The 27924-nt window shown below is 41.3% G+C and overlaps 2 protein-coding genes across 7 annotated transcripts in view; one reads left to right on the top strand and one right to left on the bottom strand.

Moving 5' to 3' along the window:
* Positions 1 to 34: 34 nt before the first annotated feature.
* GPR63 (G protein-coupled receptor 63) overlaps positions 35 to 27924 on the top strand; it is a 50367-nt gene continuing 22477 nt past the window's right edge. For 5 of the 6 annotated variants that reach the window (XR_012041424.1, XM_072855520.1, XM_072855521.1 and 2 more), the window contains exon 1: positions 18708 to 19132. The gene's annotated coding sequence lies outside the window, so the exon portion shown is untranslated. Of the gene's footprint in view, positions 6921 to 18707; positions 19133 to 27924 lie in introns of those variants that run through there. The other variant, XM_072855524.1, reaches the window with a different exon arrangement.
* On the bottom strand, positions 6917 to 26129 carry LOC140649173 (uncharacterized). Its single transcript, XM_072855977.1, has 3 exons — positions 26047 to 26129; positions 18450 to 19725; positions 6917 to 17920 (listed from the first exon to the last, which is right to left on the bottom strand). The coding sequence occupies exons 1-2, from the start codon at positions 26127 to 26129 to the stop codon at positions 18540 to 18542; spliced, it is 1269 nt and encodes a 422-aa protein (XP_072712078.1). The 3' UTR covers positions 6917 to 17920; positions 18450 to 18539.

Genomic DNA, 27924 nt, shown 5'->3' with positions numbered 1-27924 from the left:
TGCACTGGAATAATGACTGCTGGAGTCTTACTGACCTGCAGGAGGTGGATGACAGTTTTAACAGGGACTGGGCAACCTCCAAGTCAAGTAGTTAGCCATGTAGGCATTTGGGATCTAATGGTTATAGGGACGAGGAATGATCTTAGTGTCTCCTTTACAGAATCATAGAAACATTTAGCTTGGAAAAGACCTTTAAGATTATCAAGTCCAACCATTAACCTAGCACTGCCAAGTCCACCTCTAAACCATGTCCCTAAGCACCACATCTACACATCTTTTAAATACCTCCAGGGATGGGGACTCCATCACTTCCCTGGGCAGCCTGTTCCAATGCTTGACAACCCTTTTGGTGAAGAAATGTTTCCTAATAGCCAATCTACACCTCCCCTGGCACAACTTGAGGCCATTTCCTCTCATCCTATCACTTGTTACTTGGGAGAAGAGACCGACCCCCACCTCGCTACAACCTCCTTTCAGGTAGTTGTAGAGACCGATAAGGTCTCCCCTCAGCCTCCTTTTCTCCAGGCTAAACAACCCCAGTTCCCTCAGCCGCTCCTCACAAGACTTCTGCTCTAGACGCTTCACCAGCTTTGTTGCCCTTCTCTGGACATGCTCCAGCACCTCAATGTCTCTCTTGTAGTGAGGGGCCCAAAACTGAACACAGTAGTCAAGGTGCGGCCTCACCAGTGCCGAGTACAGGGGCACGATCACTTCCCTACTCCTGCTGGCCACACTATTTCTGATGCAAGCCAGGATGCTGTTGGCCTTCTTGGCCACCTGGGCACGCTGCTGGCTCACGTTCAGCCGGCTGTTGAGGAACACTCCCAGGTCCTTTTCTGCCAGGCAGCTTTCCAGCCACTCTTCCCCAAGCCTGTAGCGTTGCATGGGGTTGTTGTGACCCAAGTGCAGGACCCAGCACTTACTTCGCCTTGTTGAAGCTCATACAATTGACCTTGGCCCATTGATCCAGGGAAGGAGAAGAACTGAGCATTTCAGTTGGGAAAGAGGCAGACCACTTGCTACATCAAAACACTGGGCACCATGTTGTAAACAGTTTTGAATTCACAGAATCACAGAATAATTTAGATTGTAAGGGAATCATTTATCTTGTGCAGTCAAGCTTTGAATACTCCAAGGCTGGAGATTCCATAACTTGGGCAACCTGTTCCAGTGCTTAACTATCTTAGTGGGAAAAGTAATTTCTTTACAGCTAGGCAAAATTTCCTGTTGCAACTTGTGACTGTTACCCATTGTTGTTCTGCTGCACGCCTCTGGGAAGAGTGACTCCATATTGCCTATGCCTGGCCAAATGTCTCTCAGCATCACCAGAACATTAAAAATTATGAGGAAAGAAATTTGATTCCATCCATCTATGCTTTATTCCTTTGCTTGGAATGTCATCCTTCTGATTCCTGTTCCTACTTGGACCTAACTCTGCCACCTCATCTATAAGACATGAGTGGAGAGAAAAGGTACTAAAATATAGCTTAAAAGACAAAGGAATTGTTTAACAGAATACAAATATACAATTTAAGGATTATTTCTGCAATAGTAACACCATCATTCTTCCTGCCAGCTTGCGTGTTTTCTCTGTATATACTTACTACCAGGCAATGCATTCGTCTCTGGAAAGCAGCAGCGAGGCCTGTGGGTGGGAGAACAGGGAAACAAGGGCAAAAATCCAAACAAAACTTATCCCTGTTTTTTCTCTGTGGTTTACTAATGGAAATAATATTGCCTTATTTTATTTAATGAACAGTAATGTAGAAAAATTATATGTAAGCTCACAACTGCTCCTCTTCCCTTAGCATTTCCTCTGTAGTAACATTTGCTGGTAATAAGGTTACAGGATCCACATTACAGTCAGAGCACTTTATGAAAGGAATTGTTTCCATTTATTGCAGGCTTAAAAGATCCGTAGTTGTTACTCATTTTTTAAGGCCCCAAACTTCATTAAATAGTTGGAAACAAGTCTGTTATAGATCAGCTTTATAATTTATGATGCTTTGATTCTTTGTTTTGATGGTATTGATACATAGGCACAAGTGAGTTTACATTTTACTTTCAAGTCTCCCACATTTTCACAAAGATACCACAAAAAAAATGCACACAGTTTCTTAATACCTCAGGTCTACATCAGATGTATGAAGACATCTAGGTGCGGTGATTTACACCTATTTTTTTGATCATTGCCTTAACAGCATACACCAAATTGTTGTCATATATCACTTAAACCACTCCAGGAAGACTCTCCGATGGTTCGTGGCATATACATGTTTGTCTTTCTGGTAGGCGTTCCTCTTAAGTTCAAGTCAGTGATAAAAGAAAGCTGAAAAATTCTGACCTGCCACAAGAGGACTGTGGAAGAACCAGTGAACTCGAGCCTGTGCCAATGCAGGGAGGCACTGTTATCCTCATCAAGGGAATGGAACGAGATTGACTCTCAAGTCCTGATCCTGCAGCTTAGATATGTGAATATTTATTTACATAAATGGTCAGGTTTCCACCAGCAGAAATGATGCATGTGATCAAAAATATGCGCAGTTAGGTCTTAAGCCTCGATGAGGCTTCTGTAAATTTCTCAGAAATAAGGCTAGTTTGGTTAAGATTCTGTTGTTCACTTTTTTTGTCTGAGGGATGAAAAACATTGAAATACACTCTTCTATGAAAGTGTGAATTGGCACCCTGTGAAGATTTCCGAGTAGTAAAAGGCATGATCATGCTCTAATCATGTGCTATTGATCTGACCATGTGAGAACACTCTCAGAGTATAGATGATCTTAACAAAGTCAATTAGTCTAACACCCTAGAGACTTCCTTTTAACACAGTGAAATAGCATTATGCTACGTTGTGAAATCTCTGACATTGTACATCCTGAGTCAGTAAATGACAATGAACTTTAAAAAGAGAAAAAAGATATGTTGCTTACAGACAAATATGATTTATTTCTGCACAACGGAGAAAGACACGTATACACACACATGGTACTATCATTCTAGTATTAGTGTAATAGCTTAGATTTTGGAAGCAGTCTAAGCTTACTCAAGTGTACTAAGCTACATTTGGAAAGACATAATATTCCTGTTCTTTTTTACAATCTCCCAAGAGAGAGATTGTAACATCTCTGGATCATCACCTTGTGCTGCGTCAGATGCTGGCTCTGTTGTGTGGGTCAGTTAGATCCCAGGTAAGTATAAAGGCATTTCACCTGCCTGTACTGAGGAAAGCACCTGCATGTGAGATGAAAAAGGAGCGTGGCTAGCAGGTCGAGGGAGGTGATTCTGCCCCTGTGCTCCGCTCTGGTGAGACCCCACCTGGAGTCCTGCATCCACCTCTGGGGTCCTCAGCACAGCAAAGACATGGACCTGTTGGAGCAAGTCCAGAGGAGGGCCACAAAAAGGATCAGAGGGATGGAACACCTCTCCTATGTGGAAAGGCTGAGAGAGTTGGGGTTGTTCAGCCTGGAGAAGAGAAGGCTCCAAGGAGACCTTATTGCAGCCTTTCAGTACTTAAAGGGGGTTTATAAGAAAGATGGGGACAGACTTTTTAGCAGGGCCTGTTGTGATAGGACAAGGGGTAATGGTTTTAAACTAAAGGAGGGTAGAGTTAGGCTGGATAGAAGGAAGAAATTCTTTACAGTGAGGGTGGTGAAACACTGGAACAGGTTGCCCAGAGAGGTGGTAGGTGCCCCATCCCTGGAAACATTCAAGGTCAGGTTGGACGGGGCTCTGAGCAACCTGATCTAGTTAAAGATGTCCCTGCTCATTGCAGCAGGGTTGGATTAGATGACCTTTAAAGGTCCCTTCCAACCCAAACTATTCTATGATTATATAAAGGTCAGCCTATTTAATGTGTACCATCAACAACTACAAAGCAGCAATACTTTATCTCTTTTCACTTATTATAAATAAATTGGATCATCATCCAGATTTGACACATAGGGTAGATATCAAGGATTTGTATAATATTGTTTAGTGTTTAGCAAATATTTAATCATCACTGTAGAGTACAATTTGCATTATTCCCATTTTTCATGCCAACATGATTTGTATGGCAGCCAATGTATGCTAATTGGAGAATTTCCCTAATTAATTTTTGTCAGTGTGCTGCCCTAACATGACTTAAAATGTACAGCTTAATGTATTAAATGTATTAAAATTGCTTCTATTTCCCATTGTATACCAGGGAGTAATTTGCTATTAACAGCAAGTGTTTACAACAATCTTTAGATGCACATATTCTAATTAAAGTGAACATCCAACATGTTGGCCAAAGATGAGTCATACTTCACAACGGCTCTACAGGGAAGGAGATCTGAGTTGTGTATTCTTCTAAAGCAATAGCCAACAAGAAAAAATTGTTTTCTTTTGTGTGAAATGTATTTTGTGCTGCTTATTGCATGCCTAAAGGATGGATTAGTGAACATGAAAGTACAAAGACTGGGCATACATACTGCATGGGACAAGGATGGCAGCTGCAACAGAGGGCTGGAGGGAGGGCTATTTGAAAACTTCGTTGATTAGGTTTTGTTGCTAAGCACAAAGCCTACTCTATGTGCATTTTTATCACTCAGGAACAAGGTACCAGCATATGCCATCCCAGTTACCATGGTTTCCATTCAGCCACAGTGCCCTCTCAGAAAAGAAACAACTTTAGTTTTGTATTCATTACATATATTCCTTAGGTATCTTAAAACCAGAATTGCAACTTGAATTATCTATGGCCAAGTTCATCATGATTTGGTTCTTGAACACGATACGTACTTTCCCAGACCTAAAAGCATCTCCTCTCACCCCAGAGAGGTTTGAAAATAAACACCCTCACAGAGATGCCTTTTGTCAAAAAGCACTGAACCTTTTGAACATCACAGGTTATGACGCACCCTGACAGTGAATGGATTGTGCAATTCCAACTCGGCGCCAGATGGTACCGTCACATCACTAGCGGGTGATGATGGACTGAGGGCCTGGAAGAGGCTGCCGGGAACCTCCAGCAGCCACCGCTGGCGTCCTGCCCGGCTGCCAGAAGGGCACACTTCGCTGCTGTGATGGTCAGGGGGGGAAAAAAAAGATCCACAGTGTGAGGGCAGTCCCCTCTCAAAAGGAGTCATTGCTTGTATTCTCATAAGAGAAGAGCGAAGGCGTTTTGAACACAGTGTTTATTCTGAAGGTGTCAGGCTAGATCAACAGCTTCTGATCTCTGAACCTTTCAACAGCCCCAGAAAGCGCAGTGCACAGTGACTCGCTCTCTAGCAAGGCCCCTTGTGGTCTCTAGCTATATTTAAATCACGTTCAGTGTGATATTTTCCTAGGAGAATCTACAGTAATTTAGTTTAAGTGATACAGAATACATGCAAAGAAGCAAAATATGAAAGGGATTAATGCTATCAGAACGATAGCCAATGTTCTCAATTTTTTCTGAATTTTCACCTTTTTCATGCAACCATGGTGTTCGCAGCATATGATGAACAAAGATAGCAGAAGCTGGTCTTTATGCAAATTGTATGTGAAATAACATATGAAATATGCTAAGACAGATGGGATAATATCATTTTTAAATGTCTGTTGAAACAACCAAGAGTGAAATAATTAGTAGTACAAAAGCTAATTTCAGTAGGCTCCAGAGCCAGATCACAATCACTGAACAAACCTCTTTCATTATTTTCTGACCCATCACCATTTCCAATGTCCTACGTATCCTAAAATACTTGTGATATGAGGCTCCACTTACACTTGTCACTAGAAAACTGCAAGGAAAGACACTCCCTACCTTAATCGTCCTTCTTTCTCCCACTTCTATAGCTGATTAGAGCTGTGGTAAATCTGTAGTAAATAACCGTTGGAAAATGTTGACAAGTTAATTGGGCTCATAACTGCGAAGGCAATGAGACATTTCTGCAACTGTTTAGATCAGCTTTGTCAGAAGTAAGTCAGTTACAACGGCGACACATTTAATTCTACAAAGAACACATGGAGAATAAATCAACTTTCAGGCTTGAATTACAGTGCAGGAGGGATAATTACCATAGCAGAACATGTACTTAGAAACAAAAACCTTTTGTAGTGCACAAACACCTGGAACAGAATTACACTGAAAATTAACGTTGAGTATCCAAAAAATACAAAATAGGAATATTGAATAAAAGAGTTATACCATTTTGAGCCATGAGAATTTATATTCTCAGTGGGGATGGAGAAGGGCAGTATTTGAACAGACTTCCAAAACATATTGAGGTGATGCTGAGGATTCACTAAGCATCCGTTTGCTCCCCAAAGGCAATTGTGGAGCTGCTTGCATCTATTTGTTGCACAGTCCCCATATGCCTGGTAGGTGGATTACATGCATGTGCAGTCTGGAAGGCCTGCTTCAGCTAGAAATGTATATAAATCAGAGCCACTTATAATGATTAGAAGTTATATCAAAACCTAAGATGAGCTTTGAGATCTGGATTGACAGAACTGAACTCTTTTACATAACTGCTGTGCATCAAATTTTGCCAATTTTGTGTTCAGCTAAGTACAAATTGGCAATTTGTTCTTCTTGCTATGTACTTTCTCAGATATTAGAAACCTGTACGTGGTTTAAAACCTAGCAATAGTATATAGTGTACTAATCAAAATGTATATGACATTTCAAGTCTATCTAGGTAAAATAAACTTGGGCATGTGATGTGATGAATTACTGAGTTTTACAAAATTTTACCTGTTATAAAAGCTTGGTTTCCTTGTTCAGCATGCCACGGAATGTTCCCATTAATCAAGGGCACTTTGGAACAAAGGACATACATTTGAAAAAAAATAACATCTTCACTTTGGAGTCACCTAATCTGTATGAGTTTGTTGGCGTTTTCCTGGAATGCAGAGTGAGGCTATAACACAATCTACGTTATTTCTCATCTACAACAAACGGCTACAAAGAGGTAGGAATTACAATATTATTGGTCCCAAGCACAGAAAAGTCTTGTGTCCCAATTGCCAAGAGTTGTATTACTGCCCTCAAGCAACAGGGAATTTTAAAAGAAATCTGGGGTTCATGGGGTTTATTTGATTTACAATTATTGTACCTTTGCTGCAGACTTTTAATCTTTTCTCTACAATCATAAGGCTTAGAAACTTCCATTAAAAAAAGAAGAAAATAAAGCTTTTCATCCACTAGCAGGGCTCAAGGAATTAAAACTTCTTGAGAGAAAAAAAGGTAATATATTTTTTCTCTCTGAGAAAAAAATAGGTGAGTTAATGTAAAATCCATGATATCTTGATCAGATATTGAGGACTGGTTTGGAGGAAGGTTTTCCAGCATATAGTTAGGCATTTTCTTCAACATTTATTTCTTACCATTTTCTCAAAAGAGGAAAACAGACAGTAGCATATATATTGTGCCTATAGATGGAATTATACCCCAGATATCCAGAAACCACACTGCTGATCCAGCATACAGTATATTATTGTTCACAGAGAATAATTACAAATTTTCTACTCAATAAGAGATTGCTTTTTAGAGATGCATGAAATAATCCTATATACCATCTGTATACCACTTTGGATTACCACTAATAAAAGCATTATATAAATCTGCAGTGTCGTTTTTTGTTAGGAAAAGCCCTCAGTAGATTACCAAAGGAGTTTTTGTTTAAACTAACTGATCTTTATTTCCTCTGAATTATTCCAGGGCAAATTATGTCTTTCAATGATTTCTGATTATTCTGAGTTCTTCCTTTATCGTTATTTTCATACTTCATATAATCTTAGACGTGACCACTGTGATGATCTAATGTGATCTAAAATACAGTGATGTAATGCTTCTTTAATTCCATATTTCTTTGAAATAGAAAACAAGCCTTAGGGAAAAAAAAACAAATCTGCTACTGATCAAACAATTTCAAGTGAGAGACAATCCTGCATAATACTTAGAAAATTACCGCAGTGATTTTCTACCTTCATGGTTCAAGACAAAGCTCTACTTCTAGACTGACTGTTTGTGGTAAGCTTTCAACCATTTATTGCCTCTTCTTTAACCAAAGTTTATGGTACTGAAAACCAACTGTATTCCCCATGAAGATACTTACAAACTGTGATTTAGTAATATAACAATGCAGTGTTGTTGTAATGCATATACAAACATATGCAAACAGTATTAGTCTAGCAACTGTTGAAGAAGGATAGGAAATACCTCTAGAACTACAATTGTCAAGACAATGACAGGCCTACTCAAAATATCAACTATTCCAAAAGAGACGCTCACAGTAGCTCTAACATGAACTTCCCTGTTCATTCTGTTGAGGAAAAACACCCTGGAGGCTGTAGAAGTCATTTTGGTTTTGCACCCTGCAGACTGTTCTGAGACCTGCTGTATCTCTTAAGTACACTGATGTTATCATGTCAAGCTGTGACTGAAGCATTTTCTATTAAGGCTGGAGCTAACACTATGATATAATGGATCTTTTCCATTTCTGGCTTCTGTATGTGTCCCTGTAGACTGGAACTTTGCAATGAGGACACTAAAATGGCAAACAGGCTTTGACGAACGTGCAGATTCTGTGCATTGTCAGTCTTGCAAGCCAGTCCTTCTTTTAATGTATAATTAAATTGTGGAACTCATTGCCATGAGATGTTATGGAGGTCAAAAGTATAAGTGGATTAAAAAAGAAGTAAAAAAAACCCCAACAACAATGAAGTGAAAGTCCCTGTGTAGCTGTTAAACACAGCATAGGAAGAACAAGTGATTTAGGAAGTCCACAAGTCACTGACTGCTGGAAACCAGGTGTAATCATTTGGTACATGGCCTGTTTCTTATGCTGTTCCTGTAAGCATCTACTGATCACCCTTAAGAAGGAATACACTGGGCTAAAATGCCAGCATGGGTGCCACACTAAAGCTGTGTGGTAGCTTTATCGCTGACTCGCCCAAATGAGACATTCATTTGTCAAGGTGTCAAACATCCTTTCACCAACATTTCAGAACTTGCAAGGACCAGCAGCATGGTAATGGGGCATCCAAACAGACCAAGAAGAAATGGGCCTCAGGGCAGTGAAAGGAAGCACAGCAGTTTTTGAGTTAGACCTGCAAGTCCGTATTGTTCATTGATTTTTCCTGCCATTTATCAGGCATTTCTCTCTGTGCCCCAAGAAAACATCCGAGAATTCACAAATCTGGAAGCAATTGTTTTCACCCTGTCCAGAAATGTGGCAAGCTTAATATTTCAAAGGTCCTCACTGGCACAGAGACTATCATTCAGATTGCAGCAGAAATAAGTGGTTGCATAGATACAGCTACTGGGCTGTGTCAGATAGTCACCACAGAAATGGCAGAAGCTGTTGCTGTCCTTTCTTTCAGAGTTCACTTGCCTCTGGAGCTCAGTTGTGGAACAGCCTCTTTGGGTACTCCTAATCTACTTCTGCACAAAGTCAGCTGGCGTCGTTTAACCTATTGCTTAATGTATTTTGAGCTAATCTTGGCTGACCTTTTGCTGAAGCAAATAAAAAACACTTGTACAAGCCTTTCTGCCGGCTCAGCTCTGATGATAGTGCCCTCCAGCAGAAAAGCAGTCATGTCTTAAACTTCCACAGACGCTTTCACAAAAGTTATTTAACACAACTCCACAGCTCAGTAAAAGCTCACTCCCTGCACCAGCAAGGTGTAGCAGAGCAGAATGTGGATTTTCTCCTTTTAATCCCTAAGACAGAGCTGTAGCTATGTCCCCACATAGACAGTAGGATGCTCAGACTGCAGAATTCGGGGGTTTTTTTGGTTGTTCTGCACAAGAAAGAAAGACTCCAGGCTGTGTTACAGCCTTCTGATTAAATTGGCAGAGCTGGAAATCACAGATGTCATCTTTGTACTGAAAAGAGTTCATCCCACCGTGACTTCTGCTGAAAAGCTGTTCCAGAACCTGATTCTTCTGATGATTAGAAATGTTCTAAATTTCAAGCCTAAATTTATTCATAGCTCTTCTCCCTCCTCGGTGATTGCCATCTCACTGCCTGTGTATTTATAGACATCAATCATAATATTAGAAGGGACTTTATATAGAGCAATCAGGAGAAATATGCTTCAGTAAACATGATCTGAAATTGAAAAAAGGATGGTTTTATTTTTCCAAGTTTGTGGGTTAAAATACATCTTTGCTGTAACCACCTCCTCCCTGCATAAAAAAAAAAAAAAAAAAATCAGAGCTAGTGTCAGCTGGTCTATTTAAAGACAAAAAGGGAAAGGAGTAAGCTGATCATTAGCAAAGGTTGATTCTTCAAACATGTTTACTTTTAATAACACAGAGTTGCTTTAAAAGGACATAGAGCTTTCACATTAACAATCCTTTTCTCCCCAGTAATCACCATTCATAAGAATAGAATAGTGTCAAATTATTCATTTTTGAATGGATATTTTACTTATTCTTTGGATAATTTACAACCCTCCCCCCTAAAAAACCAACAGCTAGCACCTTCTTGTATTTGCTAGGAAACAGATTTAAATTGTCTGTATTTTTAAAATACAAAACTAAAACAGCGAAGAGCCTTATAAAAGAATAGCCTGCTGTCTGTTTGTGCGATTGCCTTTGCAGGTGCCCTACATTGTTGTTTCACGTGGATACTGAATAGACAAGAACTAATGTGCCAAGCAAAATGTAATATGCAAAATGTCTGATTGCTAGAAAGCCATTACTTCTCTAAGTAAAATGGATAAGAAAAAATTTATTTCTTCAGCCTGTATCTGTTTGAACCCTACTCAAGGCCTTCAAGTCAAAGGGTGCATCATAAAAGGGGTGTAAGCACACATACACACACAAACAGCTCAGTGTCGTAAAGTCTCTGATAACAACCTCCTAATTGTTCACTTTTGGCATTTGTGCATCTAAAAATTAGAAACGAAATTAACAAAAGAAATAAAAACCTACAAAGATCGCAATGATGTTTAAGGAGTGCCCATTCCCCTCCTCCTTATCTACTCAGCATCAAGGTCACCAGCCAGAAAGGAAGAAGCTGACTTTCCTATTGCAGGACTCAGGTACTGCTCCAAAGGTAACTCTAATGTGCTCTCCCTGCTGCCTTCCTATGTAGAATCTACATCTACAGCCTTTTCACCTCGTCTACCTCATACCAATGATGTGTTTGAGCTTATTTAAATAAGAATTCCACTTCACTCAAAGTAGAGCTGTTCCTTCGGAAGACCTACAATGCTGGGACCAATAGACACATTCATACATTATATAAGAAACTGTAAAAGTAATCATTCGTGGGATTCAGAATGAAATTCTGAACCTGTATGGTTTAACATAACTTCTAAAAATTAGCAACATTATTTAATTGGCTAAATGAGTTGGCTTTCTGTGAAGGACACAGATTGTCACATAGCATTGCCAGATCTAATGACCAGATACAACTCAGAAAAGAAATGTTAGAGTTATTGAGACTGAATTTGCCTGAAATCACTGGGTGAATTTGTAGTAGCATTCAAACAAAAGGCAAAAAAGGTGTTTGGCATCATCTGAAATGGTAGTGAGAGAGCATAATTTTGCCTCAACTCTAGTATAACTCTATAATATCCACATTTTGAATGCTCTGTACAGTTCTGGTCTTGGTATCTGGAAAAGGACATGGTAGAGTTAGGGAACATAGAGAGAAGACAACTGAAATTATTAAAGGGATTAAAGGGAGTGGCTGCCTTATGAGATTGGACTAAAAAGTTTGAGACTTTTCAACTGGGAGAGTGCTGTGGTGAGACTTGTTCAAGGTTTATGAAATCATGAAGGTGGCTGAAAAGATGAATATGGAACCATTTTTCATCAAATCACAGGGTTTGGCTCATTTGGTGAAATTAGTTTAAAACAGATAAAAAGAACACATTGCTTTACACAGTGGCTAGTGAGTTTCTGGACTTGCTGCCAAAAGAGGTTGTGGAAGCAGATCCCAACAGCAGGTTCAAACAGGAATTGGACATGTTCATGTACAATAGGTCCAAAAATGGATAGTAAAAGGACTAAGCAAGGGTTTACCTTCCTAACAGCCATGGAAGCTGGGGAAACAAGGAAAAAGGCCTGAAGAAGGTGGCCAAGCTTGTGTGCACTCTATAAATAGTTTCTCCTACTGCTGCTGTTTCTATTTGCTTTTCTGTTTAGCTACATATTAGCAAAACCTTGAAGCCCCCCTAGGGAGAGGAGAGGGCTAAAGGTAATGAAAACAAGGAGAAAAAATTAACTACAATGAACAAATTAAAGAAAGGAATAGTTACAAGATTGAAAATACAGAGATAGGGAACGGGAGGAGGGCATGAAGCAGAGCAACCCTGACATCACCCGCCACTTCTTGAAGGTTAACCGAGGAGCAGGTGGATGCTGCCCAGTGATGCTCTGCCTGGAGATGTGGGAGGATGATGGAATGAATGGACACAGGTCCCACAGTCACCAGGATCCCCCCATCAAGCTTCCTTTTTCTGGTGACATGAATAACCAACAGGGACAGGGCCTGGAAGAGGTTGATGAGGAGGTCCTGCAACTTGGAAGGGCCTTGGTTAGGGAGTGTATAAATAAAAAGTTGAGAGGAAAAAGTGCAGCTAGAACTTAAATGAGAATTTTTGGAGGAGAGGCCACAGCCTGCCTCATTTGATGTATGCTCAAAGTACCTGATGTGTGCCAGGGTCCCTTGGCACTATCAGAGAAAAGAAGGATCCCCAGTCTGACCCAGTGGGGCATTTCCTGTGTTCACGTATGTTCTTAGACATCTTCTTTCTCTCTGAGGAGTATGAGTTGTAAAAGCCTCCACAGGTGAAAGTCACTGTTAAATTACTAGTGCTGTTCTAAAAATGGTAAGGCATATTTAGGACAAAGGAAACTTAAAAAGAATTTGAAAAATTAGCTAATCCCAGGTGTAATTAAAATAGGGTAGTATCTTTTTTTAAAGAGATAACTGAAAATTATGTGCAACACCACAGTAAAATTTTTATATTCTTATTAAATCCATTGAACACAAAATTTCGTTCTGTTTCATGTTCATTCTTTGCTGAAGTTACTTACCAATTCAGAGAAGGGGATTCCAACACAGATCTTTCTTAGTGGTAAATTGTTTGCCTTACTTACTCTAATGCTCTCTTTCAATGATAAGTGAGTTTTTCACCATTACTTGTATTTAATTGGAGGATCTAAGAAGCATTTGTCATGGGTTAGCAGTTCAGAAACCTGTTTTATTATAGAGGTCACCCCATAACATCAGGTTCATGGGGCATTGCCTTTGGTTCTGAATAAAAAGAAATCAGAATTTTTAAATTAATATAATCTATGTTGTCCATCTTGATTTATAGCATCTATTAAAAGTAAAATTTACTGGTGAATGAATGACAACAGTTTTGACACGATACACAGAATTATATTTTGCAATACCAAATTTGTGACATCAGAAAAGAAAGGTGCCTTGTGGCAGAAGTCCTGTTTTGTTATGCTTTTCCTAGAGAGAGTCGTTGCACAAAACACTGGACATGTTCAGACACTGCTCTGTAGATAGTTTCCTGCATTAACGCATTGGAAAGTCACCCCAGCTAATTTCACTAGACTATAATATAATTGGCCCAAAACATTTGCTGAAAATAAAGACTGATATTTAAATTCCTATGTTATCAGTAAAAATAATTGTTTTAAAAACAAAGGTATCAGTATGTACTATAAAGGTTCTACTGAAAATTAGATCGAGTAACTGGAGTAGATCTAAATCTAGTCTGAATGTGACAGAATAGCAAATTTGCAAAACCAGACACAGCTGGGATCTGGATGGGGGGAAAGACTACACTTTTATTACGCCCTCTGCATGGAAGCACAGCAAACACTAAACTGGGAGGAGGGAAGGGCAGAGAGTAGGGGAAGAAGTTTATAGTTCCTCTTTAGGAAGTCCATGCATCAAGATTTTTTGCCCCTGGCTCCTGGATTAAAGAACAAAATGAAACAAATGTCATATTAAAAGGGGTATATTGACTTCAGCAATAATGGTTGTAGCCTCCCTGCCAAGATCAGAAATACCAGAGTGTCCAGCATACTAACTATAAGGGGAGGTCAGCTGGTTCTTTTATGGGAGAGTCTAAATTAAGAGAAGTGTTGTGAGTCTCATTCCTTTCTTAAAACTGGGACATAGGATGAAGACACATAGTTCTCAGAGTTGAGTTTCAGGGGCAAGATATAACTTTGGAGACTATTCCGTGCCATGTCCTCCACTTCCACAAGCTTCTGAAATTATTATAATTGCTGAAGGATTTAAGTTATGGCCCAGACACTTCAGGGTCTTATAGATTGGAAGCCGAATGCTGAATTTTCCCGAAACATTTTTTTCATGGCAATGTGGATGGTGCACAGATGCAATAGAGCTTTGGTTTATTGTGCTTCAAAGGCAACAGTAGCAAGTGAAGCAGTAAATGGCCTTTGAGGGGAAGGTGAATTTATGAGGTTTGTTGACCATCTTTTCATTTTTGCTATGAGAAATAAAAGAGGAATGACTTCAATAGCAGTCAGATGGCCAAAAGAGAAGACAAGAGACACTGAATGCATGGCAATACCTGAAATTACATAATAAATGATCTTGTATTTGCTTGGCAATAACACAAATTTTGCTCAAATGCTTTCTCTTTCTCTCTCCTCCTCTCAGAATAAAAACAGGATAGAAAACAAAGTACTGAAGCTGTGAGGAATGACTAGTTGATAATTGCTCCACTGCAAAAGCAGCTCTAGAGGACCTCATTTTTCTAGAGAAAGGTGTGAAAGCATTTTCATGCTGCATTTCAAACTCAGCTCCAGTTCACAAGCTTTCTACATCAATTCTCAAATAAATGTCATAAATTTCCATTTCAAAATAGCAGTCTGGTTTTTCACTATAATCCTTACTTGCCCAGTCTTTCTTCACTCACCCCAGTTACTGTGGTGAGCTTGCTTGCACTCCACATATGGGCAGAACAAAATACTTGTGTAACTTCAAGCACATGAATAACCCCACCAAGGTCAGATTTTGGTACTGTTCCCTTGTTGTTACACTATGCTGTGTTTTTTCATGTCTTCAAATTCATTCTATTGCAAAGAAAAAGCAGGCAAAAGGGACTATAAGGTTTTTATGTTGGATATACCAGAAACCACATTTTGGAGTCTTCCTTTTCTTCAGGGCACAGAGTTCAGACAGCCTGAAACTCAAGACTCTTTTGGGGTTGTATACAACTAACTGCTTAATAAAATAAATGCAAATATAAAATCTCTGAACATTTGATTTTTTTTTGTTTACCTGCATGATTTCTTGCTATCGTTAGGAAAGAAAAAAAAAAATTCTAACTGCATCATTTTATCATCCATGTTCAATGTTTCTAAAAAGGACACCTTTTCTTTTGGGCAAGTCTTCCCCACCACCTCTGCCCCATTACTCTTTGGCCTGTTCTGTAAGAAAAAAAATCTGTGAGGCTGAATTTTAGTAAAAGCTGAAGAGCAGTCATGTTACGTCCTGATTTCCCTTCAAACAATAATAATGGTTTCACAAAAAGGTCTGACCACTTGCTCTGAGTTTTCACATACTGTATGAAAATCATCACTGAACAGAGTTAAATATCATAAATTTGAATAGAATAATCAGGAAAAGTCTAAATAACGCTGAAATGCTCATGTAGGATGCTTTCAGTTGACAACTTTCAAGAATTCTGACAGTTACACACAAAGTGAATTAGCATAAGCATTATGTTACTGATATTGTAATAATAATAATAACAATTTAATGTAATCAGGGCAGTGATGAAGTGATGAGTCATTGCTCTAGGAAAATGACCAAGGAGTCTGGAAAAGGCTAACAAATAATGTAGTCAACAAAGATTCCCTGCCCTTAGTGTTAACTCAGGAATTAATGAGACCTGTCTCCACTGTTATAATAGAAAGACACACTCCACCTTGAAGGCCTTGTTTGCACTGAGGCATTACTTAAAACAGATTAATTCTACCTTATCGGACTTAGCATAGTTTGGAGCAGTAAAGCATACCGGCAATCAGCAAGTTGACCATCGTGTTGTCCAAGCCCCTCCCTGGCAAATGAAACAAAAAAGGCCAGTACTTCGTTCAGCATTGCTGTTCCACACCACATCACGGGGACAGGCACGTACATTACTGCTACTGCAAGAGAGGGGGGAGTTTTGGAAAAAAAAAAAAAGAAAGCACAGTTCACATCTGCTAATTAAATTTAGCCTCCTTGTGGAACCTGCTTCTGGGGTGAGGTAATTCAGAGGATCCTCATTTGTACAATAGAATTTTCTCCTAACTTCTTCCTGCGCAAGACCTGTTTTTCCCTGCTTTTTTGGGTCTGAATGACTAAGCTTTTCTGCAGTCTTTTCTCACGAATACCTTTTTTCTTCCATCCAAGGAACAGCTGGAATAACTAGCCCTTTGTATTTTAAGTTATTCATTAAAGTTAAATGGCTTTCTCTTCAAGCTTGTCCTAGGGCAACTATTATAAGGTTAACCTTTCTATAGCTGTGAATCCAGATAAGTTTCTCAATTTTCTCTGTACCCAGCCAGACACAAGTATGTATGAATATGCCTTTGCTATGGTTCATAGCTGTCACCTCAATGCCTATTCTGATTTCCCAGAGCAGCACTGACATCAAGGGGAAAAAGGTCACAAGCCATGAAAGGTAGTTTCAGAAAGGGCAGAGAGAACCTCATCGTTTGGGTTTTTTTGGTAAGACAGATAGTTATCCTCAATACAGTGAGTGATCCCCAATAGTGATCCCAGATACAGCTAGATTATTGTACTTACTATAGGGGTAACAAAAAACCACAAACCACAAACCCCAAACCAGTCAGTTCCCTACAGAGCAATCCTGCTTAGCAGAGTCTTTACCCCAGCCACATATCCCCACAGATCACCATTCCTGCTCCACCTGGCTGCTTCTTCAGCCTTATGACGACTCTCCCAAATCTGGGGTACTCCTCTGCAACTTCACCTAGAAAGCAGGTTCCTTTCTGCTTTAGTTTCTCTTTTCAAATTAGACTCTTCGAATGTTTTCCTAAAGCTCCTTTCCAAAACAAAGAAGATGTGAAGCTCGTACCTAAAACCAAGGGACATTTATACAAATCCATTGGGTCCAATTAGGCAGATTGAGAATTAAACAACTTCTTGTATCCACTGCTATATGTAGTTCCTTGCTTTGGCAGCAAGAACCAGACATTGTTAGGTTTAATTACTCAAAAGAACCACTATAGGATCATTTTAAAATGTGTTGTTGCCTCTTCCACAAGATGGAGTGCAGTGATAATATCTGAGGATTTTCAAATTGAATCAATATATCATGTCTCCCTTATGCTACAAAAAGCCTTTAAAGACTTTAGCCAACCACAGCAAAACAAATCAGAAGCCCCAGTGGGGCAGTTTCTCACTGGTTAGTTATGCTTATTTCAGGTGGTAGGAGTTCAGAGTGCATCCCAGAGAACAAATAGAGTCCACAGTTTTTTTCTTTCTATGCTCAAAATGAGCAGTAGAACTTAACAGCGATTTTCCTCTGATGGGAAATTACAACAAAAAAGTGCTCACACCCACTTGTTAAAGAAGATGTAAGAATAAAGAAACAATTTTACTTGGTCAAGAATTTTTAAAGCAGCCAGAAAGAATTGTTTCCTCTCTGGATTTGCCTTGCGGTTCTCAACCATAGCCTTGTGGGTGCACAGCAGCTGAACTCAGTCGAGAGTAGTACTTCTCAAAAGTCAAAGCAGTATGAGTGGATGTAGCTGCTAACGTTCTGCTGGCATCCCATCAGCTTCATGCTTAAGAGATCCATTTAGGAGAATGAGAAGCTTCCTTATTCTTTTCTCTCATACTCTGAGTTCACTGCGAGCCATTGTGATCTGACGTAGAGACCTGTTAGCGGGCAATCAGGTAAATGCAGTTTGAGTAGGAAAGACTCTTCCTGGTTCAGACATCGAGTTCTGTAATATAGAGTTTTCATATAAATTTACATCCTTGTACACCCATTTAATACGATACAGTGAGTCTTGCCAATAATACGTATTTTAATTATGAAAATAAAACATCTAGCTAACACCACAATAAGCTACCCTGAAGCTACCCACATAGACTTTGGCCTGAAATTATGATCTATTGCCTTGCGCTTCTCAGCATCAGTAGCCACCCAGTTTGGAGGTGATACAGCTGCCAATACCACATACTGTGTGACATTATCATTGCAACTGTATCCTATTTGGCAAATCTTCCTCCTTTCTGAGTTAGCTATGTGGGTAACGAGGAGACGTAAAGGCTTGTCTTAGTCCTTAAAAATCAGCCGGCACAACTCTATATAATCAAGACAGCGGCTCTTAGGGATATTTTATATTAATTTTCCCTTTACGTATGCGAGGACTGCAATACCACCAGTGCACGTCATATTTATGCCCCTGCCTGGCAGGAGGCTTGGAGCTCCTCTGCATTTGTTAATCCTGCTTTCAGCATCTCTTTTACCTGGATTTTTAAAAGAGGCGTCTCCAACTTTACAGGCACAGCCTGCTCGACGCTTGGCGGCGAGAGATGAGCGGGGGCCTTGCAGAGCAGCTAAGCCCAGCCTAAGCCGCCCCTCTGCCCGCAGGTGCGGGGCACAGGGCTCGCAGAGCAGCCGCCCGGCCAGGTGCGGGCTCCGCTCCTCCGGGGAGCGCCCACCGCCACCGGGGGCGGCGGGAGCCGCTGGGCCGGAGCGTGCGCGCGCCCCCGGGAGGCGGAGCCGCGGCGCGGGCGAGGTTCGGCGGCGCTGCGGCGAGCGGGACGGGCGGCCGCGGGGAGAGGCTGCCGGCAGGCAGGGAGCGAGGGAGGCAGGGAGCGAGGGAGGGAGGCGCTGGCTCGCCTGCCTGCTCCTCGGTCCGGCGGTTCCGCGGCGCTGCCTGTGCAGCAGAGCCGCCGCCGAAGCAAATGGGGAGGCGGCGCTGAGCGGGCTGCCCTTCGGGGGAGGTCGGCAGCCGAGGGCAGCGGCGCGGCTGGCGAGCAATGCCCCTCACTTTTCTGCTTGCGCTGCCCTTCTTCCTCTTCCTGCTCCCGGCTTTGAAGCTTTTGTTTTCCCCGGCCGCTGTGATGGCAGGAAACTTCCCGGAGGGATGGGCTCAGGCCGGGCTTGTGCTGCGCTGGGCTCCGCAGGGCACCGGCCGCGCCGTGAGGTGAGGCGAGGCGAGGAGAGGAGAGGCGTTGCGCCGCGGCCGGCGCTGGATCCGCCGGCGGCAGTTCCGCGGGGCTGGGCTGCAGCTGCCCCTGATCCGAGGGGGGCGGTGGTCTGGGCGGCAGGAGGGGGTAGAGTTGCAGCGGGGACCGCCGAGAGCCCCGCACGGTTATGCCGCTTCCCCTAGCCGGGGTCCCACGGCCGGGAGGGCTCTCCAGCCCCGGAGGGACCGCAGGGGTCCTGGCGCGTCCCCCGCCCGCGCGGCCGTGCCCGTGGGCTAGGCCGGTTCGGGGATCGGCGCCCCGAGGAGGCTGCGCGGGCCCAGGGCGGCCGGGCGCCCCCTCTCCCGGCGGCGCTGCCGGAACCGTTGGCGGGCAACGGTCAGCGGCGCGCGGGCTCCGCGGCTGCTGAGGGGAGACGGCGGCCGGGCGCGTCCCGGGGGGCAGAGCGGGGCCCGGGGGCGGGAGCGCTGCCGGCCCCGGGTGGGCGCTCTCGGCCGCGTCCTGTGGCCGTGCGGGCAGGCACGGCCGCCCGTCGGGCCGCGGGGCGCCTGTGGGGGGTTTCCTCCGGCGGCGGCGGGGGCCGCGCTTCCGGCTTGGGTTTCATCGCCGTGAGTTGGTCTCGCTCTTTGAAGCTCTCCAGCTGCATGCCGCCTCGCAGGTCACCGAGGGTGGAGGCGCCCCTTCCTCCCCGAGGCGGGACGCTTCGTTACGGGCAGGGGGGGCTGGCTGCTTTCTGTCACCTGCTCTTCAGGCACTTGATTGTGCAAAACTCTTGATCAGGGAGAACCTGCCGGTGTCTGGTACGGTGTACGTGTTGTTCCTGATGTGGGGAGTCGCTCCTGGGAAAAAAAAAGAAGTGCCTCACTTAAGAAAATGAAAAACAATTGGTGTTTTTTAAACGAGTATGTAATTTTTATTTGGGTGTTCCACATGGTTTTCTTCGTATTTGATTTTTAAAAGTAAGATGATCCAGTGCAGGCCAATACATATAACAAAGCATATTATAAAGTTTTCCTTGTAAATCTGTAAAAACTCTTTTCCTAGAAAACGGTGGATTTCCATAAAGATACAGGTAACATCCATGTTTAAAGTGGTCAGAGCTGGGTATAGCTGGCACACTGGATTCATGCTCAAGAAGGTTGTTAAATAAAATTGTTTATCCTTACTGAAAACATGAATGCTTAAACAGTGGCAAATGGGTTTTGCACAATGCATTTTCTGTGGGACATCTTCTGCGTTCTGACGTTAGAGCAAAGGCGGCAGAGGCATCCCATTATGAACGGGACAGTTTTCAATAGACCATTTCTAGATATCTGAAATTGCAAAGCTATTTCAAATAATATTGGTAACACAGAATAGCCGTGTATTGTCAGTTCTCAAATGTATTTTTACTGTCATTTTTGTGCAGTTATCTATTGTGAAAATGTATTTGCCAACAGTGCTGTAGCTATGTTTCCAGGATAACATAATAGATTCACTAGTAATTATATTTTTAGTGTACAGAAGCAGATTTAGTAATGACTAGTAATTAGAAGAATAATCATTTCTGAATAACTTCCATTTGAAATATTTACTGCCAAATGATCAGCCCTCAGAAACTCAGCTTCTTACACTATTTTGCATGACTCATTTATTAGAGAGTAGCCTTACTGTAAGAGCGCATGTTAAATGTATAGAACTTTTTTTTTTAATTGAGAAAGAGAAATGAGACTACATATTAGTAGATGATATGCAAGGTCTGTCTGCTCAGAGGAAATGGGAAAAAGCCAAGATGAGCTCTACTGATTTCTAATTTTCTTCTTGTATACTACAATGTGTAGATTACTTTTGTCAGGTGGTGCTGATCAGGCTATGCTCCTTTACTTAATTGCATGTGCCACTTTTAAAGTCTTCCGCTAAGAATAATAGCAGACAAAGCCTGGAGACAAAGCCACTTCTCTACCAGTTACATTACCATTAAATGTACCCAATACCATTCTGTCTGGTCCTGAAGCCAACTGGCATGGATTAGCCCTTGTCAATGCTGCTAAACTCTCCTGCCTTCCAGAAGGGTAGCTGAATACAAGCTACTGGTTGGGGCTGGCCCCTGGCCTCTGTTAAATCTGAAATCATGCCCAGGAATTGCATGAGAGAGCTGTAGCTGACCTGGGTTAGAAGGGTGCTGCACCAATCTGTGGCAGTTCAGTGGTCTGTGTGACTGAATGAGTTCCATTTCCTGGGAATGGTTCCTGGCATTGCTTGATTTACTAGTGTGGACATAGTCCATCAGTAACACTGTAAGTAGCCTCTCTTAACTCTGTGCTTAATCATAGTGATCTAATTTTCCTGCATTGAGGATCTCGGGCACTATAAAATGCTGCTTTTCATAGTCAGCTGCTTAGAACTGTCAGGGCTGCTTTGAACTGTCAGGGCTGCTTTTTTCTCCACTTGTGCAGGTGGGTGAAGAGGGAGTAGGTGAAGGCTTGGTGACTTTCCCACTTGCCCATAAGGGAGGGGTGAGCAGGATCAGGGAAAAGCTTGTTTGGAAATGTACTCCCAGAGCAGCGCATGTCCATAAGCAATCCTGATGGCTAGATGTGAACATGTCCACAGCCTATGTTCTCATGCTGTTTTGCTACTTTCCTGATTATTTTTCTGTAAGTAGCAAGTTGGGCAGAGCAAGTATGTTTTTAAATGCTCTGAAGATTATTTACTTCTAGATGCCTGGAGAGATTCCTAGCCAGTTAAAATTATTAGACTAGATGTTTAAAATAAATCATTGTGGACTCTTGCCATGCTTGCTGTCTTTTTTTGTTACTGAAATTATGAAGAAAGCCTGTGTACTTCATAACATTCTGTAATCATGTGTTTTGGTTCACATTTTTGCAGTATCTCACTGTTTGGTTCAATAATGAAACGGTGCGTGTGCATTGTGTTTCACGCTGTACTTGCTTTTTGGGTATTGATATGTGTAGTTAATCTCGCATAATAGTCTCATAAATTTCAAAGCAATTCTAAAGGATGCCAGACTTAATTGTTACAGATAAAGAAAGTGAGGCAAGAGGAAGTGTAACTATTTATCTAAGGAATTCTAGTTGTAGGATCCAGAAGTAGAAACTCAGATTGAAAAGTGATCTGTCGGGTCACACTGCCTCTCATAGACATATAAAGTACTTTAATAGAACAGTGTATTTTTTTCTCTGTGTTTGCTGGCAGCCGTTATTTTGCTAACCTAGCTAGTAGCGCAGTTTGAACTTCAGTAGGAACATTGTTTAGGTGCCTCCATTCCAGTTGAGGATAATGCTTAGATACTTACCTAAACCTTACGTATGTGATGGGACTTAGTAAATGCTTTAAAGTACTTTCCTGAAAAAACAGCTTGTCTCGGTGAAATTCCAGTCGATTTCATTTGAATGAAACCTCATAAAATACAAATCTTAACGTTCAGACATTTCAATGTGTACTTTAGGAGAAAGGTGAGCTATCCTTTTCTTCTGCCTCTGTGTAAAAGCACTGATTCAGTAAAGTATTTACACTTAGGCACATGTTGAGGTGTCTGAGGAGTCCCACTGGTTTGAATGGCACTTAGAGAAATCTCTTGCATAACTGTAACCTAATTTACCTCAATCTAGATGTATATTATACACAAGCTGTGTTTAAAAGAATATTGTTAAGACCACATAAGCACAGAAGTGTTTGGAAATTTAAAGCTTTGAAGTGGTGATGATGCAGCCTTTGGGAGCTGTGCTTTATATTATCTAGGATCCGAATTTTTTCAGAGCACTTAGCATCTCAAATTGGGCAACCAAAATTAGTGGTTAGTTATGATTTTTGCATCTCTTCCTTGATTTTCTCCTCCTTGGAGTTACTAAAGCAAGGTTTGAATTGTGTTGATTAAATATGACATGGTGACACACAATAATTGTGGAGAAAGGAGGATTTTGAACAGTTGTTCATCTTAGTGAGCACTGGGCCTTCTAAAGGAAGGTGGATTCTGTGCGGTTAAGTAGCATTTAGTCATGTAGTTAAAGCCTATGTCATAGTGTTTAATTATGTTCAGTAGCAGTTCTATATCTGCTACTTTTCAAGTCTTCAGGGCTTGACTTTCAAACCTTAATAGCATTCATCTTTCAACATAGTTTTTGGGTGTGTAATTTTCCCAGTCCTTTTTTTTATCCCTAAAGCAAGTGGAAGCAAAAGGAGTATTTTTTTTCTGGCATATCTTTGGTCACTTCCTGTGTCCTTAGCAGAGTTAGAACCTCTAAATGCCAGTTCAGGCTGTAACAGTCTGAGTAGGTTGTGATCCATACGTGGATTGACAACAAAGGGAAATAGCATGTTTTATACATGGATTATGAAATGACCCACGTTACGTCATAATTTTTGTGTAGTATAATATAGCTGACTTAAGGAGGATGGTGAAGCTTTGGGGCTTAGTTTCCATTCTGTTGTCCACAGGGCAGTGCTGTCTGGTGACTTTACTGTTGTTTTCCCTGCAATATTTTACTCTTACTGACCTGTTTCTTCTGGGCCATCTTGTTGCCCAGCTGCTTCCTGTGTTTTTCTGCCAGATCCTTCTCTTGGTTGATTTCATATATAATTTCTACTTGCTAGTCACTTTAGTTGGCCAGTGAGAATATTTTATCCTAATCTAGTTTGCAGCCCTCTGGTTGCATGGGTCAGGTCAGCTGGCCAAGCAGATCAGGTCAAGAAAGCAAAGGGGAAACAGGCTTTCAGATCCAGCGCTCAGATTTAACAGGAATAATTGCTGTTATAGCCTAAGTGGGCTGAGGCTGAAGCATAGAACTACAGAATAATTGAAACTGGAAGAGACCTCAGGAGGTCGCAAGGGCCAGCGCTCTGCTCAGCGCTGAGCCAGATTGAAAGTTAGATGAGGTTGCTTAGGATCTTGTCCACTTGAGTTTTGAATATCCCAAAGGATGGAGATTCTGCAACCTCTGTGGGTAACCTGTTCCAGTGTTTGACCACTCTCACTATGATTTTTTTTTTTTTGTCCTAAGGCCTAATTGAAGTTACCCGTACTGTAGTTTGTGTGCATTGTCCCTCGTCCTTTGCTGTGAACCTCCAAGAAGAATCTGGTTCTTGTGCTCATTAAAAACAACAGATTTTTTTCAGATGCTTAAGAACACGCTTTCTGTCAGGAATATATATAACTTTTGCCAAACACATGAAAAACAATCCTCTTCCAGCCAGTCTTGCAGACCTTATTCAATAGCGTGCTGATCAAATCAGTTGAATTACTTTTTTTTTTATGTGGGCAAAATAAAAATCTTTTGCTAGCCTTGCTTTTTGAAACAGATGAGGTGTTTGAAATTTATCCGTTCTTTCTCCCACATGGTCATGCATTGTATTTTCCAGCAGATGCCTGCCTCATTATGTGCAGTGAATGGATGCTTGTGGTTTAGGAGGTAAACCTAAGTCTTCAGTCTGAGCTTCTGAAAGCTATCTAGTCCTGTGATTTTTTTCAACCTCATTAGGTGTATGGACCCCTGCATAACAAATGTAAACCCACTAGTAATAGGCTACCTTTCAGGGATCTGTTAAAAATAATCTGTGGAGGACTATGGTGACACTGAGGTAGTCTCAACTAGCCTTCCAGGCACTTGTGCAGTCAATGGAGAAAAATAAGCTTGTCCAGAAAGTGGTTTACCCCGTGTATGGCTGAATTACTTGCTCAGTGTCTCTCTGCTTTGTATCCTGAAAGTCTCAATGGCTCTTCTAGCCTTGCTATGTGGCTTTTAGGACAGCTACATTTAGGCAAGGTTAACCCTTAGTGAGCACCCTTGCCATCCTTTATTTTCTTGTCATTATTCAATATACGGTCACATGCCTTATTTACAACCATTCTGAATGCTTAATAATTAACTTTAATGTGTGTTGTTTCTGTGGTGGTGTTCATCCCTATAATATCTCAGTTCTTCAGGAACATTAAACTATCTTCATTACCTCACTATCTTGTGCAAGGTATCTCCTCATTTTAAAAACAGGAAAAAGGAAGAAAAGTGATAGGAAAAAGTTCACAAAGAAGAGGTGTTCACTTCGGGTTGCTTTGGGCACAAGGGGAAAACTTTGCAACAAAGGGGGAGAAAAAGCATGTATTTTTGATGCAAAATAATAATCCCATCTTTCTAAAGCTCTCTTAGCTAGAACTTCAAAACTTGATACTACTTAGAAATGGTTATTGCTACAAGTTTTCTGCATCAGTAGTGTAATTCACAAAATTATCCCTTTCAAAGGATTGTACAAGGTTCATTGTGTATAATGATAGAAAAGAGAGTATGATCTTATGAAAAAGAGATGGCTTTTTTGTCAAAGACTTGAAACGTAATTTGAAAACACATATTATATGTTGATTAAATTCTTATCTTCAGTAGATAATACTCCAACAAGCCTTTCATTACTTGATCATTTTGATTTAGACTCTTCTGTCAGTTGTCACTTCTGAATTCTCTCTAGACGTTTTTCTGGAGTCCTACATGATATTTGTGGATGTGTTTAGAAATACAAGCACGTAGTGTATTAGTGATATTTTGATTCTTGTATCACTGACTGTATGTGTATATGTTTTTGCATATATAAACTCCAAAGTGCAGATAATGATTTCAAACTGTATTTGTACCCACATTTCCTGTGCTTCCTCTTACTACCAAAATGATTTTCAGAAACAAAGTACAAAAATCTCCAAACCAAAATCTAAACTTCCCACATCTAGCCAAAGACATGCCGTGAAACATTGAAGGAATGTGTGTTATGTTTGCACTTCCATTCTCTCAAAAATGCACACTGGTACCCTAGACCTTTTTATGCTTGTATTGGGTACTCTGGAAAAAATTACATGTGGCCTGGAGAGGAACTACCTGTTTATTTTTTGACCAAAATCAGCTGAGTAGCAGTGCGGCCTCCCACCTCTTACCTTATTTCTGATTTGAAGGGTTCATGAGTTGGTAGAGCCGAGAAGTTAATTCCATCTTTCTCACTACTGAATTCATTCAGCATGTGTGCTCAGGTTCCAAGTATGTCATTTATGATAAGGAGGTGACATTTGAAAGAAATTTGGCAATAGTTAATACTGACTCAGAAAGGCATGTTCAGAGTATTTATAACAGGGAGAGGTTGTACTATACTTTTCTGGTATCGGGACATCTGCAATAAGAAATTTCCGTTGCATTTATTACGATGATAGAGACAGGGCTGAGTGCATTTGCTGACTGAAGTTAAGAGCCTTTTCCCTCCCCATTTCCTTTATTTTAAGATAAGAGGCAAGTTCTGACTGCATTCATCTTTTCTGGAAATATCAAATCAAAGCATGAAAACTCAGGTAATAGCACTTCTGCTGTTAAACTGCTAGATCCAAATGAACTGGATTAAACGTGTGTTTTCAAGGCCACCACAAATAATAGACTTGAAAAAGCGTCTCCGCGGTACACTGGCAGTATGGTGATACACTTTGAGCTGTTATCAGTGAGGCTGAAAATGTAATAGTCCCCTATTCTCCCTAGTTTCCCCACTGTTTTCAAAGTCTATCTCTGTTCCTGGGTATGCAGCTATTCAAATAATTAACCAGATTCTTCATCTCTTGATGACAGTATAAATGAATACAAATTAGGCATTGGCTCAGGGACTGATCAGTCACTTCGGTGTTCTTCCAAGTTTTTGCACTTCTAAAATGATGAGGGAGATGGATGATCTCGATTCCGTTATGGTGTTTTGTGGCTCCTGGCAAGCTCCAGAGCACGCTGAGGATCCCAGCATCCTAACTCTGGGAAGGGGGGGCCTGGTGGATCACTCCTGAGGTAGGCTGGTGTCAGCTGTTAACAGGGCAATTTCTGTAGTTTTCTGGAACTACAGAGTTGTGGAATGCACCTATTAAGCATTATGCAGCTCTTATATAGAAGCATACATCTGAATCAGTTGTTCAGGCAGTATGGATGTATGCAGACCGATGTAGGCACATAGAGGTATGGAGTTCATAAGAAACAAGATAATTAAAATAGATATCTGAAACGGTTTAGATGAATTTGCTTTCCAGAAATGCATGTTCTGTCTGACTGCTGACTAAGCTTATGTGATTACTTCAAAGCTGTGTTGAAATTAGGTGAGATCAGTCTCAGCCCTAGTAGGAAGAAAATGTGTCTGTGAGGAAAACCAGATGCTAATAAAGAAACAGACTTCCTTAAGGTCTTAAGTTGAGGCTTCATATTGATGAGCACTTACTAAAGTTGCCAGACATTGCCAAAAGGCCTACCCAATTCACTACGCAGCCAGTTTGGGGACTGCAACACCACTGTGTTCTAAGTGTTTCAGAGAGCTGTCATCTGCATTGTGAAAAAGATTAAACTCAGTCTTTGAAAATGTTTTCCAAAATGTATGTAATCAACTGTATGTATCAGTTGATTAACAGCCTGTTTCCTGAGAACTTGCTGTGGTGACTCATATAAAATATATATGATTGAACATATAAGTGATTTTAGACTAGTGTTTGTGAATTTGACCCATTTCTTCCCTCACCTGGGAGAAAAGACACGAAGAACTGTCATTGCTTCTGTCTGATATGGTCAGCCTGCTTCTTTCTTGGAACCAACCACCACTAAAGCATCTGAGAAATGTTGGTTGTAGTCAACAGTCAGGTGGGACTTGTTTGAGGGAAGCATCAGGTGTCTAGAGTAAGTGCTACTGTATTTAGTACTTCCTAGAGGGATGCTAGCCAGTGAATAGCAGTGAGAAACACCACCTGGTTCGTTACCTGGGGAGACTCCTGATTTCTGAAAGCTCAAATCTCTCTTCAGTTGCT

Source organism: Ciconia boyciana, chromosome 3 (assembly GCF_034638445.1).
Source record: "Ciconia boyciana chromosome 3, ASM3463844v1, whole genome shotgun sequence".
In the NCBI taxonomy this organism is placed as follows: domain Eukaryota; kingdom Metazoa; phylum Chordata; class Aves; order Ciconiiformes; family Ciconiidae; genus Ciconia; species Ciconia boyciana.
The sequence above is the reverse complement of the archived record's forward strand: the minus strand, read 5'-3'. Positions and strand labels throughout refer to the sequence as shown.